Source organism: Pleurodeles waltl, chromosome 11, assembly GCF_031143425.1.
Source record: "Pleurodeles waltl isolate 20211129_DDA chromosome 11, aPleWal1.hap1.20221129, whole genome shotgun sequence".
Taxonomy (NCBI): Eukaryota; Metazoa; Chordata; class Amphibia; order Caudata; family Salamandridae; genus Pleurodeles; species Pleurodeles waltl.
The window spans coordinates 655,635,895-655,659,105 of NC_090450.1; the positions used below are offsets into that span (position 1 = coordinate 655,635,895).

General features: G+C 45.2%; 1 protein-coding gene across 2 annotated transcripts in view; it reads right to left on the bottom strand.

Annotated features, from left to right (window-relative positions):
* Positions 1-5,979: 5,979 nt before the first annotated feature.
* The window catches only part of LRRTM4 (leucine rich repeat transmembrane neuronal 4), a 1,757,998-nt gene continuing 1,740,766 nt past the window's right edge, over positions 5,980-23,211 (bottom strand). For both annotated transcript variants that reach the window (XM_069214164.1, XM_069214163.1), the window contains one exon: positions 5,980-7,159. Coding sequence is in view for 1 of the 2 variants with exons in the window: in XM_069214163.1 (XP_069070264.1) it covers positions 6,935-7,159 (225 nt within the window). In the remaining variant the exon portion in view is untranslated. The remainder of the gene's footprint in view (positions 7,160-23,211) is intronic.

A 23,211-nucleotide genomic window follows, 5' to 3' on the forward strand; every position in this document is an offset into this window, starting at 1 on the left:
GGAGACCTTTAACCATCAATATCCTCCCTTCCTTTTCAGTTTTAACTTTGGTCATTTGGAATTTAAGAGAAGAGTGAAATAGCAAGGGCAGCCTATTATGTTTAGTACTGGCCGATGAGTTTTAAATCAGAGGATAGGATTTGTATTTCAACATGTGTTTCTCTGTATGTTTTAGGTGGTATTTCTGCAGTGCCACTTTCACAAATCTTTGGTCTAAGATATATTTCCAGAACTTGCACCGTTTATGCGAGGAATTGGGCCTTTAAGATTCCAGAAGCCTAGGATGACCGCCATAGGATTACATGGCTAGGTACCGTCCTATTGGGTCAGGCTTGTCTAACATGTGTGTGGATGCCGAAGAGCTTCACCGTGAATCCCCTCAAAGCCCCTCAATCTTCTCTCAGCCCCACCCATCTCCCGCACTACCGAATAGCTCTGGACATGCATTCAAAAACAGAACATAACTCAGTAACACTATAGGACTTAGGAGCTGAAGCTCCTCACTATTGGAAAAAATTATGTTAAGATATATACATATATCTAGGGACTTTGTTCCAAGACCGCATATGGATTGTGCAAGGTCAGGTAGGTAGCTGAAGATTGCAGCATCCAGCTGGGAAAACCATGAGTGTCCAGACTCTCTCACGAGCGTCCGCCCTATGAGTGAGTGACTCAAATCGGTCCTTCGGGTCGAAGTGACCACCCAAACTGGGTCATCCTTTTGGGTCCGAATCAAGGCCAGTGAGAGCTCCTCTCTGCGCTCTTTTTTAAGTCTCTTACAAGGCCTGAAGGTCATCCTTCTGACTCCAGAACTATGACCAGGAGTGGGGGGCTGAAATAGAAATCTCAAGTGTAGTGCAGGGTGCTGTAAGAGGGCCCATTGAGGAAAGGCCCCATAGCTAAGGACATGCAAGGCCAGTGTTGTAGACGACGCCCACCTTCACAGGCCACTGGGCTCAGCATGTGCAGTCCACAAGGTCAAGGGGCTGGGCGTTGCACTGTATAGTGGCTTGGGCCGGGGCCTCTCCTACCCCCCCACCAAGTCTCAGTGTAGACAGCGTGCAGATGTCCCAGGTGGGGCCCAGGCATGGAATCTGCAGAAGGGGTCACCCAGCCCACAGCTCACCTCTCTGTTGGGCAGAGTGGGACACCCACCGAGCCCCGCCACCTGCACTGGTCTCTAAGAGTGCCTTGTGACTGATGCCATGCTAAGGTCAGGCAATCGCGCTCAGGTCTGTTCCTGCCACAGCAACCCAGTAGCAGCAGCTGTGGATGTGGCCCAAAATGTTCAACTGGGTCACTGTGTCATGGTCTCTGTCGCCAGCACTCATAACTTGTTACCCCAGCACCATCTGGTCAGGCTTTCCCGAGTCAGCCCCGGGCCACCATGTTGTTGCAGCATCTTCAGGGCCGCAGCAGCGATTCCTTTTTGCAGCGGATCACCAATGACGGGTCAGGCTGGTCTGGGCTGCCCCAGGACTACAGGATCCATTCAGTTAGGACAGGCTGGAGGTCATAAAAGTGCCTTTTTATCAATGATTGTCACAGTGCGATGCGAAGCGAAACACAGACATGACGGATGGCCAGGCCCCCTTATTTAATTTGTTAGAGTAAAATACCGAACCTTAGACAGTGCTTATTGCCTGTGTTTGCTGCTCATTTCATATGTAGCGCATGGTATCCCACCCCACCTCTGCCTCTAAAACACACAGCGTTCGGGAGTGGTATAATCCATGTAGTATGGTTGTTTTACCTATAAAAGATGCCCATTACATTGGTTATAAACCTGGCAGCCAAGCCCAAAATTTAGAGCAATGATAGTGTTCACATGTGGATTAAAGAATCTCAGTTTTTATTTTATTGAATGTTTTGCAGTTGCACATACATAACTCTTCATACCCAACAAGGCATTGAAGTGCAGTGCTGAGTAGCACAGTGCTCCATTGACTATGGTAGGTAGAACATGTGTGTGTCGGGGGTGGGAGGATTGATCTCTATAGGATTAATTTCAATGTTGTGTATTGTGACTACATTTGTGCTAGTATCATTTTATATGTCACTTTGCCTTGGCCTTTAGCGGAGCAGAAATTGATTGCACAGTGAATAAAACAGTGTTGTGTTTAGTTGGAAGGGTCCGGGAATTTAAGGGACAGATTTAGGTCTTTGAGGAGAGAAGTACTTTGTCACAAATTTGGCGGTTATTCCGTCTGCCATATTGCAATCCCATTATCTTTTATGAGGATCGTAAAATAGCGGATGTATAGCCGTCACGTTTGTGATATAGTATTCCCTCCACCAAGTTCTAAATCGGGCTCAGAGGGCCTGATTTAGATATTGGTGGATGGGTTACTCTGTTGCATCGTTGACAGACATTGCATCCACCAATATCTAAATCAGGCCCTTAGTGTGGCCAACGTGGTGAGGGTTTTGGGTTTGAGCGTGATTGAAAAACGCTGCTCAGGATGAATTGCTGTACATGGTCGCTTCACTTATACGTTCCCTGGAGCAACACAGGCGGAGAGATAGTTGCAATGTGGTGCCAATAACATTATCAACTGAGGATTGGTTCAAGTTCTAGCATACCTGTAATAACTATTTGTTGAGCAAGCTGGGATTTTGATTGCTTTCCTGAATTCCAGGAGGTGTTGAATATTTCATGCCTTTGCTGTCAAATAATTCCAATCTTTCCTGCTTGTATGTACAAGAATGTAGCACCAATGCATTTCTTCATGAGGGGAGGGATGATTAGACAAGGTACCAGTCAAAAGAACATGGATCACTGTTAAATCAGTGATCTTACGCTGTACACAAATTGCAAATTAGACTATATTGTATTTGGTTAAAGGTGTATACCCATGTTTTGTTTGAAGCATTGGGGAAGGAACATCATATTGATGAAATGCAAATTCTCAAAACTGTATCAATTGAAAAGTTGCATTGATGGCTCCTATGCTAACAATATATGTAGTAAGTTAATGCTCTCCAGACTGCACTTTCAAGAAGGACAATGACCCCACCTGGAGGTGGGTGCGGTGAGTGACTACACTCTCCTGCAGGAGCATGTCTGGGGGTCCACTGGACCCCTTTTCACAGGGTGCCTGCAGGGGGCGCACACTGTGCCACCTCTTTGTGACTCTCAATCAGTGTGCCTCCTGCTAGCCTCTTTGTCTCTACACCCTCAGAGGCAAAGTATTTGCCTCATTTACATAGGGGCCAGCCTGCTATGAAAATGAGAGAAGGCCCCGTGATCCACATTACAGAAGGGGCCGCACTAGCATCTGCAGCCACTATTGTAATGCCAAAGTACCAAAGTCAATTGAGAGGGCAAACGCATGTTGCACCCCTGGAGCACTTCATATTATATGGGCCCAGATACTTTGATCAAGAGAAGCAGAAAGGCGCAAATCACGTCCTTATCAAATGGACTTGTCTGTGAACATTTTCATCAGAGTATGGTTTTCTCTGGATGGTGTTGTTCCTGACTTGTGGATAGTTTCTCTTAGTATTGCTTTTTACTATGTAACTTGACTGTTGGCAAGTAGATGCAGAGGGTGGGACTGGATTGAAAAACTAAACTATTTTTATTTGCGTAGAGCTATTGGTATGAGCCACTGGAACAGACATTTGTCTGGCATGGTGTCATCCTTTAGCCTGGGTCATTCATGACTCTTCTTGATGATCTGTGCTTCATTCAAGTAGGACTGGCCAAAATCTGATAACCATATTGTTGATGACTTGTAATGGGGTGACAGATTAACAATAGCAAATGTGTCAAATATGAGCACAATTTTGGAGGAAACGCTGTGATATTATAGTTAGAAAGGGGAAGGCGAACAGATGGACTATACCCTGGGAGACTAACGGGGGAGAGGTGTTTGCGGTTATGGTGTCACGAAGATTGACAACTGTCCATGATGAATCACTAGCTACTGAAATGACACAGGTTGACTGAAGTAAGGTAAATCCGTCTATTGTCATAAAAAGAATTTGGGGAGGCGGCTGCAATCAGCTGTAAATCACTATGAACAACTTAATGGAAAAATACGATGTTATTTTTAGGTGCTTTATACCATTCGACATGCTACCTACAGAAGCTTCCGAATGCATTTTGTCCTTGTAAGTCATACCATAGATCTTTTGTTGTGGAAAAATCAGCATAGCCCCTTGTCAGGTGGAAGTTCAATTTGTGATGGATTTAAGCTCAGTATGTGACATTTTTCATTATTAAGAGGTTGGCTCGGTGGTCTGCTGATCTGCTTACATGTGGAGAATGCAGTCGCAAAATCGTTTTGTAGTTGCATTCATATAGAACTTCATATTCCTGATGAAACATTGAAGTGCGTTCGTGGTCCTGTACAATACTACTTGTCGGGTTTGCCTGCATGGAAAAGTGTGGGTTTCTGGTGTGGCTTATGTCAGAAGTGTTACAATGTTGTTTGTGATGACCAGGGTGGTGATTTTATCTTGTTTGTGTCACGGTGCTATGATGTTTAGTGAGAGATAGGATACATAATCTCATAAAATGCAAGAGTATGTCTGGAGAGGTGAGTGAATGAAGTGTGGCCTACAAGAGATACATTTTAGTGCCTTGTGGTTATGGTACATGCTTCTCACTTTGTGTCACTGCAGATGTGTAGCTGCACCTATGCATGAGATGGCTGCTTACATCGAGGGTCGGTTGAAGTGGATCCCACCAAATGGAAACAGTCCCACCAACTAAAGCAGACTTGAGAAAGGGACTTTAAGGTCATTTAAAAACGCCCAAGGCCAATTTGAATAGAACAAAACAGGCAAAGCCTCTTGAAACAAATTTTAAAATGTGTCTTGAAAGGGTGGTGTACTTTCCACGGCTGTATTGAAGAAGGCATGGATGTGCTGGTTGAGGCAGAGCTTTGTACTCGGATAGGTCTTCTCCAGATAGTGCGGAGTAATGTGACTCTGTCTGAACCTAGGTTTTTTGGGGAAGATAAAGAGGAAGCAGTATTTATCTATGTATTGCTGAGCTTTGTTCCTCTTGCTCTGTGTATGTTATAAAGTGCTTTGAAGATTACCTTTTCTTCCAATTCCTAACAGTGGAGAGATTTTAGTGCTCAGGTCAAGTGGAAGTGTGTTTTTTTCAATTTGTTTGACTTCTTGTTAGAAATTCTTTGGTCCTTTTTCGGTTTGCATTTTGGGGAGGCCGGATTAGATGGTATTGTAGTAGCCCAGTGATGAAGTGTTTAGTTAACTTCGAAGAATGGAATGAAGCCAGGAGTGGAGTATTTTAAAATGTGTTCACATGCCTGGATTTTAGCATACAATTAAAGCTCAAGGTCAAAAAAGCACATAATTTTATAACTGTGAAATACATTTGTGCGTGTGTGTGTATGTATGTATGTGCGTTTTCATCTGTGGGCTTGGACAACTCATCATGGATTGGGTTCATCCCTGGATTATCTGAGCCAGACAAAGACTCTCTCTATGAGGAAAGGTGCGTTGTGAAGCCTGGCCCTTTCTTAAGCTTGTTTAAGTAATTTTAAATCAGAGTATTTTTCAAAAATTTTAGTAGAAAGATTTACGTTAGTCCTCTGTGTAGCTTTTGGGTCGATCAATTTAAACTTCAGGCCTAGAATAATGAATGGATAGTTCATTCAAGTCAACGGGTGATACTCATACTAGTACTGTGTATGCTGTTATGTGGTGCTTTCCGGCCTTTTTTGCGATGCATATGTGTGCGCTTATGCATTTAACATACACTTGCACTCCTTCCTAAGGTCCCATACTATATCTCTTCGGCACACGCCTTCTGTTTTTGATCTAGTGCTCATCATGTTTTACTCATTTCTGATATGGTGAATTGAGAATCAGCTTGCAGCTTCACAAAGCCATCAAGTGTCAATCAAGTGAGCTTCAAGACATATCTGTAGATCTCGGTCCGGTCTCGCATTCATCTCTCGCTTTCTGAGTCCTTACAGAAATCACTCACACTGTAGCCTGGCTGTGGTGTTCCAATCACAAAATATGTTTATTTCTCACCACTTTTTCACCTTTGTTTTATTGATAAAAACTACACAAAAGCTAAACTGATCATATTAATTAAAAAAAACAATGTTACACCCGGTTTAAGAAATATGTCTCCCAACTGATTTTCACCAAAATACGCACGCATTGCCCTCCCCCACCCTTTCCCCGCACACCTGCCTTGAGTGTGCACCCAAATCCACAGGTGGCCCACTAGCCGCCAAGTACGCAGCACATACAGACTGCATCAGACGTCTGGGCACCTCCTGTTGCAGTAATCACAATAAAGGTAATTTCAATTTAAAGAACCCTGCGCAGCGGGTATTTTTACATGGACATGCATTAAATATGCCATTGATTTACAGGGTCAACGATGTTTGGGGGATCCAGGTGCGTGTCTGGGATTTGATAGTATGAAGCGTTCAACTGAAAAAGCAAATGGCATAAAATTATAATAATAATATATCTCAACTTAAACAAAGCTATTTATAGTAGTAAACACATGAACGAGAAGCCACGCCCACGCCCCATCCTACCCTAGCCCACCCATGTTCTCTTTTTGTCTGTGGTTCTCTGCCTCTTGAACCGTGCGATGTAGAAAAAGAAAACTGGGAGGCAACAGAAATACAGAAGCCAAACTTTTGGCCTGTCTCTTAATGTAGCTAGAGTGAAAATCTATTTCACAGTTTTCACTGTGCAATATTTACATCATTGTCAATGGTCTCTTGTTTGTCAAAGTTCCAAAGCGGTATTGTGGCAAGTGTCCAGAATATGCCTCGCCAGTTCCTCGAAAGTTTAAAGTCTGCAAAGGTATAGAAAGAAGCCTTTTATGCCCTCTTGTTTCTTGCCATTAAAGTTTTAAATGACGTCTGTCTTAGTTCTTCGCCCCCACTCATGCCAATATAATGTCCCTGTTGTCCTAGGGCACTTCCCATCACAGGGTAGGTATTCTCTCAATGTAAATAGTGGGAGCAGCAGAGCGGGCTATCGTGGCAATGTAGCTGTGGTCGCGGCTGAGCTCTAGGTTGGTGGTCTCGGCCTGATCCCGAGAGATGGCGTCATATCCTTTGTTTATATGTCGCGGTTTATGAGTCTGACAGTATCCCATCCCTGGCTGGTCACAGCTGTAATATGGCACAGTCTTGATATGACGAGGAACCTGAAAAAAAGACATTACAATACGTCAAGATTGTGTTGTTCAAGAAAGTAACATTCTCAGAGTTCTCTGTTGGTTCATTATAGATCACAAATTCGTCACCATATAATCAGAAAAAAACATGCATTTATTGTTCGCAGGTAACTGTTTGTGAAAGTCCACTTATACGTGCATTCATTTTTGCTGATCGAAGGATGACTGTACTGAGCGGTTCACGCTCGTTTGCAAAACGTGCAATCATTCTCGACTCCTGACCGTTAAGTGTGTATTATTTTGCCCTTTTTCGTTATGTATAGATTTATGTTTTTATTAAAAATATAATACTAGTGATCCCAGAATGCAACAGGATGATATCTAAAACCTCGAGCTTCTGAATATCTTACCACAGTAATGGGGCAACATATGACGCCGCTTTGCTAAAGTAAGGACATTTATGACAAATACATATATAAATAGCATTTTAAAGTAAGGGAACATAATTTTATTTTCTAAGAGTACATTATAATTGTGTAAGTCTCTGTTATATGTGTACCGTTTATACTTTGGTCACAGATTGAGGCACACTGGTAAGAAGAACAGTTTTAGAGAAAAATATAAGATGTTGAGGTTTGTTCAGTTGTGGCTCGCTGCGCTCACGATGGGCGGGGCAGATGCGGCACGCAGGGCTGGGAGGGGGTACTCTTTAATAAAAAAATAAAATAAAATAAATAAACTTACCCGTACACTGCCGCTCAGCTCCTCTGTCTCCTCTGCTGCATGCAGGCACAGGCTTCCAGCATGCCCTGTGGCCAAATCCTGCCCCTGCCCGAAGCAGGGTCAGGATTGGCTGGAAGCACCCAGCCAGGGCATTTCCATGCAGACTGCTCTCTCCAACCCAGCAACTGTGTTGATGGGCTGGAGAGAGCCTACTGTGTATGTGTGTTTGGCTGGCCTGAGACGACCGGCCAAACTTACATGCGCACTGAGGGGGAGTGGACAGCACTCCCCCTCAATGCTCGTCACAGCCTGTGGCCCGCCCCTTTTACCAAAAAACAATAATGAACCCAGTTTATTATTCTTTTTGGTAAAAGGTTTGCAGCTGCCGCTGCTGGCAGGGGCAACGCTCCTCCCCCCTAATGGAAAAGCCACCACTGGGTTTGTTGCTCTTAGACCATGAACAGTTCTCAAGACGTCTGAAAAGAGACGAGGAGGAGTGTGCATAAAATTAAGGAGCAGTGTGTAGGAAAACCATACTTTGGGGAGTGTAGCTTTAGGTAGAACTGAATTGCAGGGCTGTGGGATCTTTAAAGCCCCACTATGCCTAGCATTCTAAAGTCACCGACAGAATGTGCCATATAAATTATATCTTGACTCACGTTTCCTTCAATATTCAGATGCTCTTAAAGTTGCTGCATCTTTCATAAATGAGCATCCTGAATGGAATCTCCTCGTTGGAATTAAACTATTTGTATTCTGCTCTTATACAAAGGCAAGCATTACTACTACTTTAAGTACTTTTGTTGTAAAAATAATTTGAGACCCACACACATCAGCTGATATGTACTCATTACACGTGATTTCAAGGCGAAAGAGGTAGTGCATTTCCTTCAGGCTTCAGGTGTCATTCCGGTTTATGCAGCAGCATTGTACACAAGAGGAATGTGAAAAGAGTGGCCAGCATTCAGGAAAGATCAAGACTTTTTTCTTGCATTCACTGCCATTTCACCTGCACCAACATACATTCTCCACATGCCACACATACCTCACTCTGTCTGCCATGCATGCTCCTCAGCACCAAATCTCTCACGATTCACACTACTGAGATCTCGGACACCATTGAGATGCACTCCCTGGACGTCATCTTCCTCACAGAGACCTGACTAAATCTCACATTGGCACCCATCAGCTCCACAGCAATCCCACTGGGCTACAAGATCTCCCTCCAGGATGGACTGAACATTCCAGAAGGAGGAGTCACCGCTATGCACAAGGACTCAATAGCCTGCATCACCTCCACCGATGAGGACACAACCTTGATGGAGCACAGTCACCTCTGACTTCAGACCTCCAACAACCACACCTTCATCAAAGGCACCGTAGCCTACCAGCCATGCAGACAAAGTCACCTTAAACCTTCTCCTCACAGATCTCATCTCCTCAGTCCCCATCATCTTGAACAATTTCATCTTACTTTGCAACCTCCACATTTATCTCAGTGAATGAAAAAATCCCCACTCCATGGATCTACTCGAGAGCCTTGAGATCCTAGAACTCACTCATATGGTCCAGGGCTGTACCCACTATGCCTGACACACCCTCGACCCTCATCTTCACAGCTAGTAACAAGGTCAAGTTCAGCAAGCTCACTCCACTCACCAGGACTGACCACTCTATCACCCACTTCTCCACCAATGCTCTCCAACCGCCTGCCATCAAGACTATCTACAACTTCTGGCGCAGGTGGAACAAGATAAATGACAGATTGGGCAAATGCTCTCACTGCCCACCAACTAAACCTCTTAGACGACCTGCATGCCAACACCAAAGCTTTGAACAACTGGATCACTATCAGCACTGACACCCTAGCCCGCTTGAGGAATGTCAGACATTTAAGAACAAACACACGAAAGGCAGCTGGTACACCAAAGACACTAAAAACTCTGAACTACTCTGCAAACAGATGGCGAGAAAATGGAGAACTAGTCGTGACATCGCAAAATTTTTTGTACAAATCTGCATTCAGAAAATACAACACCCAGCTCAACGAGACAAGATAACAAAGTTTGCTCTTCGACTGGGAAACAGTTCCAACAACTGCAAACAGCTATTCAGCATTGTCCAGAAATTCTCCAACACCCCAGCCACTCTGTTATATGTGTACCGTTTATCCTTTGGTCACAGATTGAGGCACACTGGTAACATGAACAGTTTTAGAGAAAAATATAAGATGTTGAGGTTTGTTCAGTTGTGGCTCGCTGCGCTCACGCTGGGCGGGGCGGATGCGGCACACAGGGCTGGGAGGGGGTACTCTTTAATAAAAAAATTAAAAAATAAAAATAAAATAATCTTACCCGTACACTGCCGCTCAGCTCCTCTGTCTCCTCTGCTGCATGCAGGCACAGGCTTCCAGCATGCCCTGTGGCCAAATCCTGACCCTGCTCGAAGCAGGGTCAGGATTGGCTGGAAGGACCCAGCCAGGGCATTCCCATGCAGACTGAGAGCCTGTGCAGGCTCTCTCCAACCCAGCAACTGTGTTGATGGGCTGGAGAGAGCCTACTGTGTATGTGTGTTTGGCTGGCCTGAGACGACCGGCCAAACTTACATGCGCACTGAGGGGGAGTGGATAGCACTCCCCCTCAGTGCTCGTCACAGCCTGTGGCCCACCCCTTTTACCAAAAAACAATAATGAACCCAGTTTATTATTCTTTTTGGTAAAAGGTTTGCAGCTGCCGCTGCTGGCAGGGGCAACGCTCCTCCCCCCTAATGGAAAAGCCACCACTGGGTTTGTTGCTCTTAGACCATGAACAGTTCTCAAGACATCTGAAAAGAGACGAGGAGGAGTGTGCATAAAATTAAGGAGCAGTGTGTAGGAAAACCATACTTTGGGGAGTGTCGATTTAGGTAGAACTGAATTGCAGGGCTGTGGGATCTTTAAAGCCCCACTATGCCTAGCATTCTAAAGTCACCGACAGAATGCGCCATATAAATTATATCTTGACTCACGTTTCCTTCAATATTCAGATGCTCTTAAAGTTGCTGCATCTTTCATAAATGAGCATCCTGAATGGAATCTCCTCGTTGGAATTAAACTATTTGTATTCTGCTCTTATACAAAGGCAAGCATTACTACTACTTTAAGTACTTTTGTTGTAAAAATAATTTGAGACCCACACACATCAGCTGATATGTACTCATTACACGTGATTTCAAGGCGAAAGAGGTAGTGCATTTCCTTCAGGCTTCAGGTGTCATTCCGGTTTATGCAGCAGCATTGTACACAAGAGGAATGTGAAAAGAGTGGCCAGCATTCAGGAAAGATCAAGACTTTTTTCTTGCATTCACTGCCATTTCACCTGCACCAACATACATTCTCCACATGCCACACATACCTCACTCTGTCTGCCATGCATGCTCCTCAGCACCAAATCTCTCACGATTCACACTACTGAGATCTCGGACACCATTGAGATGCACTCCCTGGACGTCATCTTCCTCACAGAGACCTGACTAAATCTCACATTGGCACCCATCAGCTCCACAGCAATCCCACTGGGCTACAAGATCTCCCTCCAGGATGGACTGAACATTCCAGAAGGAGGAGTCACCGCTATGCACAAGGACTCAATAGCCTGCATCACCTCCACCGATGAGGACACAACCTTGATGGAGCACAGTCACCTCTGACTTCAGACCTCCAACAACCACACCTTCATCAAAGGCACCGTAGCCTACCAGCCATGCAGACAAAGTCACCTTAAACCTTCTCCTCACAGATCTCATCTCCTCAGTCCCCATCATCTTGAACAATTTCATCTTACTTTGCAACCTCCACATTTATCTCAGTGAATGAAAAAATCCCCACTCCATGGATCTACTCGAGAGCCTTGAGATCCTAGAACTCACCCATATGGTCCAGGGCTGTACCCACTATGCCTGACACACCCTCGACCCTCATCTTCACAGCTAGTAACAAGGTCAAGTTCAGCAAGCTCACTCCACTCACCAGGACTGACCACTCTATCACCCACTTCTCCACCAATGCTCTCCAACCGCCTGCCATCAAGACTATCTACAACTTCTGGCGCAGGTGGAACAAGATAAATGACAGATTGGGCAAATGCTCTCACTGCCCACCAACTAAACCTCTTAGACGACCTGCATGCCAACATCAAAGCTTTGAACAACTGGATCACTATCAGCACTGACACCCTAGCCCGCTTGAGGAATGTCAGACATTTAAGAACAAACACACGAAAGGCAGCTGGTACACCAAAGACACTAAAAACTCTGAACTACTCTGCAAACAGATGGCGAGAAAATGGAGAACTAGTCGTGACATCGCAAAATTTTTTGTACAAATCTGCATTCAGAAAATACAACACCCAGCTCAACGAGACAAGATAACAAAGTTTGCTCTTCGACTGGGAAACAGTTCCAACAACTGCAAACAGCTATTCAGCATTGTCCAGAAATTCTCCAACACCCCAGCCACTCTGTTATATGTGTACCGTTTATCCTTTGGTCACAGATTGAGGCACACTGGTAACATGAACAGTTTTAGAGAAAAATATAAGATGTTGAGGTTTGTTCAGTTGTGGCTCGCTGCGCTCACGCTGGGCGGGGCGGATGCGGCACACAGGGCTGGGAGGGGGTACTCTTTAATAAAAAAATAAAAAAATAAAAATAAAATAATCTTACCCGTACACTGCCGCTCAGCTCCTCTGTCTCCTCTGCTGCATGCAGGCACAGGCTTCCAGCATGCCCTGTGGCCAAATCCTGACCCTGCTCGAAGCAGGGTCAGGATTGGCTGGAAGGACCCAGCCAGGGCCTTCCCATGCAGACTGAGAGCCTGTGCAGGCTCTCTCCAACCCAGCAACTGTGTTGATGGGCTGGAGAGAGCCTACTGTGTATGTGTGTTTGGCTGGCCTGAGACAACCGGCCAAACTTACATGCGCACTGAGGGGGAGTGGATAGCACTCCCCCTCAGTGCTCGTCACAGCCTGTGGCCCGCCCCTTTTACCAAAAAACAATAATGAACCCAGTTTATTATTCTTTTTGGTAAAAGGTTTGCAGCTGCCGCTGCTGGCAGGGGCAACGCTCCTCCCCCCTAATGGAAAAGCCACCACTGGGTTTGTTGCTCTTAGACCATGAACAGTTCTCAAGACATCTGAAAAGAGACGAGGAGGAGTGTGCATAAAATTAAGGAGCAGTGTGTAGGAAAACCATACTTTGGGGAGTGTCGATTTAGGTAGAACCGAATTGCAGGGTTGTGGGATCTTTAAAGCCCCACTATGCCTAGCATTCTAAAGTCACCGACAGAATGCGCCATATAAATTATATCTTGACTCACGTTTCCTTCAATATTCAGATGCTCTTAAAGTTGCTGCATCTTTCATAAATGAGCATCCTGAATGGAATCTCCTCGTTGGAATTAAACTATTTGTATTCTGCTCTTATACAAAGGCAAGCATTACTACTACTTTAAGTACTTTTGTTGTAAAAATAATTTGAGACCCACACACATCAGCTGATATGTACTCATTACACGTGATTTCAAGGTGAAAGAGGTACTGCATTTCCTTCAGGCTTCAGGTGTCATTCCGGTTTATGCAGCAGCATTGTACACAAGAGGAATGTGAAAAGAGTTGCCAGCATTCAGGAAAGATCAAGACTTTCTCCTTGCATTCACTGCCATTTCACCTGCACCAACATGCATTCTCCACATGCCACACATACCTCACTCTGTCTGCCATGCATGCTCCTCAGCACCAAATCTCTCACGATTCACACTACTGAGATCTCGGACACCATTGAGATGCACTCCCTGGACGTCATCTTCCTGACAGAGACCTGGCTAAATCTCACATTGGCACAAATCAGCTCCACAGCAATCCCACTGGGCTACAAGATCTCCCTACAGGATGGACTGAACATTCCAGGAGGAGGAGTCACCGCTATGCACAAGGACTCAATAGCCTGCATCACCTCCACCGATGAGGACACAACCTTGATGGAGCACAGTCACCTCTGACTTCAGACCTCCAACAACCACACCTTCATCAAAGGCACCGTAGCCTACCAGCCATGCAGACAAAGTCACCTTAAACCGTCTCCTCACAGACCTCATCTCCTCAGTCCCCATCATCTTGAACAATTTCATCTTACTTTGCAACCTCCACATTTATCTCAGTGAATGAAAAAATCCCCACTCCATGGATCTACTCGAGAGCCTTGAGATCCTAGAACTCACCCATATGGTCCAGGGCTGTACCCACTATGCCTGACACACCCTCGACCCTCATCTTCACAGCTAGTAACAAGGTCAAGTTCAGCAAGCTCACTCCACTCACCTGGACTGACCACTCTATCACCCACTTCTCCACCAATGCTCTCCAACCGCCTGCCATCAAGACTATCTACAACTTCTGGCGCAGGTGGAACAAGATAAATGACAGATTGGGCAAATGCTCTCACTGCCCACCAACTAAACCTCTTAGACGACCTGCATGCCAACATCAAAGCTTTGAACAACTGGATCACTATCAGCACTGACACCCTAGCCCGCTTGAGGAATGTCAGACACTTAAGAACAAACACACGAAAGGCAGCTGGTATACCAAAGACACTAAAAACTCTGAACTACTCTGCAAACAGATGGCGAGAAAATGGAGAACTAGTCGTGACATCGCAAAAAAATTTGTACAAATCTGCATTCAGAAAATACAACACCCAGCTCAACGAGACAAGATAACAAAGTTTGCTCTTCGACTGGGAAACAGTTCCAACAACTGCAAACAGCTATTCAGCATTGTCCAGAAATTCTCCAACACCCCAGCCACTCTGTTATATGTGTACCGTTTATCCTTTGGTCACAGATTGAGGCACACTGGTAACATGAACAGTTTTAGAGAAAAATATAAGATGTTGAGGTTTGTTCAGTTGTGGCTCGCTGCGCTCACGCTGGGCGGGGCGGATGCGGCACACAGGGCTGGGAGGGGGTACTCTTTAATAAAAAAATAAAAAAATAAAAATAAAATAATCTTACCCGTACACTGCCGCTCAGCTCCTCTGTCTCCTCTGCTGCATGCAGGCACATGCTTCCAGCATGCCCTGTGGCCAAATCCTGACCCTGCTCAAAGCAGGGTCAGGATTGGCTGGAAGCACCCAGCCAGGGCATTCCCATGCAGACTGAGAGCCTGTGCAGGCTCTCTCCAACCCAGCAACTGTGTTGATGAGCTGGAGAGAGCCTACTGTGTATGTGTGTTTGGCTGGCCTGAGACGACCGGCCAAACTTACATGCGCACTGAGGGGGAGTGGACAGCACTCCCCCTCAGTGCTTGTCACAGCCTGTGGCCCGCCCCTTTTACCAAAAAACAATAATGAACCCAGTTTATTATTCTTTTTGGTAAAAGGTTTGCAGCTGCCGCTGCTGGCAGGGGCAACGCTCCTCCCCCCAATGGAAAAGCCACCACTGGGTTTGTTGCTCTTAGACCATGAACAATTCTCAAGACGTCTGAAAAGAGACGAGGAGGAGTGTGCATAAAATTATGGAGCAGTGTGTAGGAAAACCATACTTTGGGGAGTGTCGATTGAGGTAGAACTGAATTGCAGGGCTGTGTGATCTTTAAAGCCCCACTATGCCTAGCATTCTAAAGTCACCGACAGAATGCGCCATATAAATTATATCTTGGCTCACGTTTCCTTCAATATTCAGATGCTCTTAAAGTTGCTGCATCTTTCATAAATGAGCATCCTGAATGGAATCTCCTCGTTGGAATTAAACTATTTGTATTCTGCTCTTATACAAAGGCAAGCATTACTACTACTTTAAGTACTTTTGTTGTAAAAATAATTTGAGACCCACACACATCAGCTGATATGTACTCATTACACGTGATTTCAAGGTGAAAGAGGTGCTGCATTTCCTTCAGGCTTCAGGTGTCATTCCGATTTATGCAGCAGCATTGTACACAAGAGGAATGTGAAAAGAGTGGCCAGCATTCAGGAAAGATCAATACTTTTTTTTTGCATTCACTGCCATTTCACCTGCACCAACATGCATTCTCCACATGCCACACATACCTCACTCTGTCTGCCATGCATGCTTCTCAGCACCAAATCTCTCACGATTCACACTACTGAGATCTCGGACACCATCGAGATGCACTCCCTGGACATCATCTTCCTGACAGAGACCTGGCTAAATCTCACATTGGCACCCATCAGCTCCACAGCAATCCCACTGGGCTACAAGATCTCCCTCTAGGATGGACTGAACATTCCAGGAGGAGGAGTCACCGCTATGCACAAGGACTCAATAGCCTGCATCACCTCCACCGATGAGGACACAACCTTGATGGAGCACAGTCACCTCTGACTTCAGACCTCCAACAACCACACCTTCATCAAAGGCACCGTAGCCTACCAGCCATGCAGACAAAGTCACCTTAAACCGTCTCCTCACAGACCTCATCTCCTCAGTCCCCATCATCTTGAACAATTTCATCTTACTTTGCAACCTCCACATTTATCTCAGTGAATGAAAAAATCCCCACTCCATGGATCTACTCGAGAGCCTTGAGATCCTAGAACTCACCCATATGGTCCAGGGCTGTACCCACTATGCCTGACACACCCTCGACCCTCATCTTCACAGCTATTAACAAGTTCAAGTTCAGCAAGCTCACTCCACTCACCTGGACTGACCACTCTATCACCCACTTCTCCACCAATGCTCTCCAACCCCCTGCCATCAAGACTATCTACAACTTCTGGCGCAGGTGGAACAAGCTAAATGACAGATTGGGCAAATGCTCTCACTGCCCACCAACTAAACCTCTTAGACGACCTGCATGCCAACATCAAAGCTTTGAACAACTGGATCACTATCAGCACTGACACCCTAGCCCACTTGAGGAATGTCAGACACTTAAGAACAAACACACGAAAGGCAGCTGGTACACCAAAGACACTAAAAACTCTGAACTACTCTGCAAACAGATGGCGAGAAAATGGAGAACTAGTCGTGACATTGCAAAAAAATTTGTACAAATCTGCATTCAGAAAATACAACACCCAGCTCAACGAGACAAGATAACAAAGTTTGCTCTTCGACTGGGAAACAGTTCCAACAACTGCAAACAGCTATTCAGCATTGTCCAGAAATTCTCCAACACCCCAGCCACTACCAGCTCCGTTACCCCTTCACAAGACCTCTGTGACAACTTACCCAGTTTCTTCCACAACAAAATCCTCAACATCTACAGCAACTTCAATCCCCCAGTACAAAACACAAGTACTCATTAACCGGATTCCCACCACCGCCATATAGGACTACCCGATCACAAACTTGAAACCCTTAACCCCAAAGGACACCACTGAAACCATGAGAACAATCCACACTGTGGCCCCCACCAACCCCTGCCAGACTCCAGATCTTCAATCTTCGAGGAACTCTTATCAGTTCCCACCTAACCATCATCATCAACACCTCCATCCAAAGTGGAACCTTCACGGACAACTGAAAACACACAAAAATCACAATTCTCCTGAAAAAACCTACAGTAGACCCAGAGGAGCTCAGCAACTACAGACCCAACTCACTCCTGCCCGTCCCACCCAAAGTTGTTGCAAAAGCTATCAACAATCAACTCTTCAACCACCTTGAGCAACAACACCTACTAGATATCTCGTGTCTGTATTATGTGACAACCACAGCACGGAAACAGTACTCAGCACAACAACTGAAAACATCTGGACCATCACGGACAAAGGAGAAGCAATTGCACTCATACTACTCAGCCTCTCTGCAGCCTTTGACACCATCTCCCACTGCACCTTTATCACAAGACTCCAAAACTCCAGAATACATGATCCCGCCCTGAGATGGCTAATCTCTTTTCTCTCCAACTGGACCCAGCGAATCAGGCTCCTGCCCTACACCTCCGAACTCAAGAACCTCATCTGTGGAGTCCTTCAAGGATCATCATTGAGCCCTGCCCTCTTTAACTTCTACACGGCACCACTCGCTCACGCTTTACCTGGGCAGTGCAATGCATCTTCGATGTGGAACTTCAAAACTCTTTACTACCAGAAGTTAAGGTTCTCTTGTTCAGTGGGCCTAACTTAGTCCTTTTAGCTGGCCCGCACTCTATTGTGGTTGGCCTGAGCTTGTCACTTTGTCCTGGTCTGCAACAACCAGATAACTACAGTTGTCGCTTTGTGCTTTTTCACACTATTTTCACTCAAATCTTCAAACTTGCATATGTTCCGTTCTGCTGATTGGATTTTTGTCAGCTCTGGCCTTTTTTATTTATAACAATTTACTCTATTTTTCTAAAGTTGTGTGGAATTTTCTTGTGTTGTCTTTTCACTTTATTAGTCTTTGAAGTGCTGCATAGATACTTTGCATGTTGACTTTAAGTTAAGCATGACTGCTCCCTTGCTAAGCTACCAGAGGGTTGAGCACAAGTTAATTTGGAGTTTTCCTGTGCTGTGTGGGTAGGGTTTCAGCCCCTCAACCAGCAAACCAATTTCTCATACTTCTGTTCTAGTAAAGCGCTAATGACGTAATCTCATCTGCATATCCTCTCATTGGAAACCTGGCATTGGGGCAATAAAACTTCAGAATCCTTTTCTTTCCTATGCAGGAAATTGCTTTTAAAAGGATGTTGAGTTTCTGCTGTAACATAAGTATGGGACATCTTATATGCAATGTTTGCTGTCTGTCGATGCTCAATCACTCCTCACTCATGCTACCAGCTCCCACTCTTCAGTTACACTGGGCCTAAGTGACTCTCAATAGTTGCTTTCTGAAATTTGCAAGTATTACTGTGTACTGTGCCAATGTGGACCCAGCATCATGGCCTTTTTCAATTTTCAGTCTGTGCTTGTTGTATTCTTCCCAAACCTAAGTGAATGTTCTTTTTTTGCTAATTCAACTTTTCTCTTCATTCCTGCCTTTTGTCCCCTCTAAGTTTGGTTTATCCTGCCATGCACAATACTCCCTCTCTATCGGGCACAGCTCATTGCATCCTCATGCTCTCCATGACAGAGGACTGGATTCTCACTTGCATGTTGGTCCCACAAACTGGCCCTAGCCAGCAGCACACATAACACTGATTCTCTACCAAGCTCTGATTCATGTCACTCTCACATCCATTCCTCAATGTTTATCCCCTTCCCTCTCTGATCATCTCTTGTCTGTTGCTGCCCCCACCCTTGGATCCTCTCCTGCTCCCTTTCTCAGTCCTCTCTTCTTTTCTTCTAACCAGATGACCTGACATGTAAAGTCTATCAGCCACACGCTTTCAATGATGAGATGGTATGTTCTCAAGCCACTTTGCAAAATAAACAAAGCTCCATCTCATTCGCTTACTTCCATTTTCTTTCTCCTAGTCATCTAGCTCACTTTACTTCCCTCATATCAACCTCAAACTCATCCCAATTTAACTTCCCTCTCGCCTCAGCCTCCTCCATCCTCAGTTTCTCACAATCTCACATATCTTCCCTTGTCCCGATGTCACCTTACCCTACTAATGTCACTGAATAATGTCAACTTTTTTCAAACACTGAGGTAGCAATTGTAGGATAGAATCCTTCTCACTCTAGATTCAGATTAGCATTCTTTGGCTCACTTTTGAGTGAGCGAGCATGACTTCTCACTCGGTTTGAGGAGTGGGAAAACTCAGTCAGTCCCACTCATTGTGTCTTATTCTCATGTCACTCTGACTCACATGCTCTCACTCATTCTCAGTTTAACTCAGCCTCATTTAATCTCATTTATCCTCACTAGGCCCCACTCATGCTACGTCAATCTCACTCTAACTCACTTATCACTCCATCTCACTCTGCCTCCCCCAGTCTCCCTCAGTCTTACGTGTTTCCACTTAGTCCCACTCATTCCTGCTCACCCAGTCTCACTCATTCTCAGGTGGTCTCACTCCGTCTCACTCATTTTCAATCATTCTCAATCAATCTTACTCTGATTCATTCAATTTCACTGACTCACCTAGTCAATCATTCTCACTCGATCCTACTAAGTCCCACTCATTCAGACTCAATCTGACAAAATTGATTTAACTGATTATCAGTCAGTCTTACTCATCCTGATTCACTCATTCTGGCTCACTCAGACTGTGACACACTCCAGCTTACACACAGTACCACTCACTGTCATTCTCACTCACAGTCCCACTCAGTCATTTCCTCAGTTACACTTGCTGTCATTCTTCCTCATACACTATCATTCATTTACACTCATATTCACTCTTCCTATCACCCGTTGTCACTCACCGACTCCCTCAACTGATTCTCTCACTTTATTACACACAAACAAACACACCATGAAGTCTCAGACAGGCACACTTTATACACACACACACACACACACACACATGTGCACACACACTTTTATGCACAGCACTCAACACTTAAAAAAATGTACGTTTTGTTATTTATTTTTTACTTACCTTGCTTCAGGTCCTATTTGAACTGTTGCTCCTTTCAGCTTCCAGCGCTGGGGAATGAAACTAAGACCTCGGACCTGTGCAGTTGCAGATTTGAAGATTCTGCTCTTTCATCCTACCCTTTACCCTTTTTCAACTCTATGATAAGCTGGGAAATGGGGGTGGGGGAACAGGCTGATTGGCGTGTAGCCATTTGTACTGCAGAGTTTAAGGCTACAGCGCCCATGTCTACCTTTAGCTGTGACACTTAGGGCCAGATGTAGGTAAGTAAAAAATTGCGACTTGCAATTTGCGAGTCATAGCGACTTGCAAATTGCAACTCGCAATACGAGATGCAGAAAGGTGTCTCAGACACCTTCTGCGACTCGCTATGGGGTCGCAAAGACCCACCTCATGAATATTTATGAGGTGGGTCGCAGTTTGCGACCCCATAGCGAGTCTAGGCACTCACAGGGATGGTGGCCTGCTGGAGACAGCAGACCACCATGTCTGTTACTGCTTTTAAATAAAGCAGTTTTTCTTTTTTTCTTTTTGCAGCCCATTTTCCTTAAAGGAAAACGAGCTGCAAAAAGAAAAAATACCGAAACCATTTAGTTTCGTTTTTTTCAGAGTAGGCAGTGGTCCATAGGACCACTGCCTGCTCTGAAAAATACTTTTTTGTGGCATTCACAAAGGGGAAGGGGTTCCATGGGGACCCCTTCCCTTTTGCGAATGAGTTACCATCCACTTCAAGTGGATGGTAACTGCGAGTTGGTTTGCGACCGTTTTCGCGGTCACAAAGCAACTCAACATCGCGATGCGGTCGCAAATAGGAAGGGAACACCCCTTCCTATTTGCGAGTCGGAATCACATTTTGCGAGTCGGTACAGACTCGCAAAATGTGACTCTGCATCGCGTAAGGCCTTTTGCGCCTCGCAAACTGCGTTTTTCGCAGTTTGCGAGGCGCAAAGGGCTTGCTACATCTGGCCCTTAGCACTTCACCAGTGGGGGTGACACAGAGGCATGGCAGAGCCCTAAGACCAGGGATGGAATATATCCAGCCCGTGGGAACTTTCTCTGAAGGCTGGTACAGGCTCTGTTGACTCACCGAAGGAGGTCAGCGTTGTTATTACACCAAGAATGAACAATAGATTATTATTCACTGCTGGTATAACAAAAACAAATGGAACAGAAAATAAGGGGGGGGTGTAGCCCCTGAGCCCAATAACGTGATTAACACATCGAACATCGTGTATGTATATAGCAGTGCTTAATTTGTGCTTATTGTTTCCGGTGCTGAGCACCAGTACTTATTGTTGAGGGCCGGCAATTATTTTTCTTCCTCAAGGGAAAGATGAAGGAAGAGAAAAATGGAAAAGCGTCACAATGGGAGAAAGCAGAAAGCTGCAAGAGTGAGCTGAAGGCGCTGAGAGTGTCTTTGAATGGATTAAAGAGGCCCATGATGGCTTCAGGATTGCACTCCCTCAGTATTCCCTGTTCGCAAATTTAATTGCAGTAGCCGCATGCTTAAGAGGAGGGCTTTGGGCACTAGCACGTTTTTATTTACAAATTAAGCACTGTGTAAAAGTATTTTTCTAAAAATACAAAACACAGTTTATTGTTTTGATTTTGAAAGAACATTAGTTACTTCTTTCAATATGATGACAAAATAACATTGTTAGCCCCCCTCTTTATTAAAACTCAAAAAGGTAAACTGAAAACAGTCACACTCCTGCACATTCCATGCTCTCCTTTGCCCAAGTTTAGAATGCATGTCTCCTTTTCTGCTATCTAGGTTTTCCCTCTATATCGTACCAATGTAATACTTGTGACTATAAAACACATTTACTTTGCTTGAGTGGCGTCCACTTCCCTTGCTCCTTAATTTCAAATTAGAGATATGATTCTTAGACAAGTATCTGAACACTTTTCTTTGCCTGGGCCATACTGTCTGAAAGTCCAGGTGCAAATACATCAAAATTAACCCAATCTATCAAGAGTTAGTTTGTTCTTTTTTTAAGACAGTGAATTACTTTTGATTTATTAAAATACTTTTTCATCAACTGCAAGCTCATTTACATCGTAGTTATCTGTGTTATACACACTAGTTGGTGTTTGGATAGGTATGTTGTACCAAAACCGTTATAATAAAATAAATAAATAAATTTAAAAAATAAATATCAAGCTAAAGTCAATTGTCACAGAGGGCATGTCTTTCGAGATGCCTTCAAGGTGATGGTTCATATAGTTTTGATAAAACATGTCCCCGATTACATTACTAAACCCTACCAACCGTAACTGACATTACCTCCCGTCCCTCCCTCGCCTTCCTTTTAACCAATGAGGCCTCCTGCCTCCCCCCTAGACCCTTCCTTCCCCTTTCAAAAACCCCCCCCACCCTTATCCCCTCCTGTTCTTTTGTCTAGCCCACGCTAGACGGTTTTCTTTCCCTTTCTTACCTGCACGGCGGGGCCTGGAGGTCGTCGATGGAGGCACTCCTCGGGACGCGGAGCTCCGCGAGGAGTGCTACGGCTGGGGCGCGTCTTGAACGAGCAGCAGGGTTGCTCGAGAGGCGTGTCCTGGAGGCCGGCTGACGGGGTCAGCCGGCCCTCTGTGGCTGGGGCGTTAGTTTCCGGGTTTCCGCGCCGCGGAGCCGCGAGGACCGAGGAACTTCAATTTTTGGATGCTGGTCAGGTAGGACGGGCGTTCTGCCCGTGGTTTTTTGGATTTTTACAAGGATTGTGACCTTTTTAGGGTTTGGTGGAGCCCTGTTAGGGAGGACCAGGGTCCTATATGTAGGGTAGTGTTTTGGAATGAAAGGCAGTGTTATTTTGGTTACCATGCCTAAAGCTCCAGCAAAGAGACGTGGTTGTCTCTTCTTCCTCCTCGGAGGTGGGAGGGGAGGGTAGC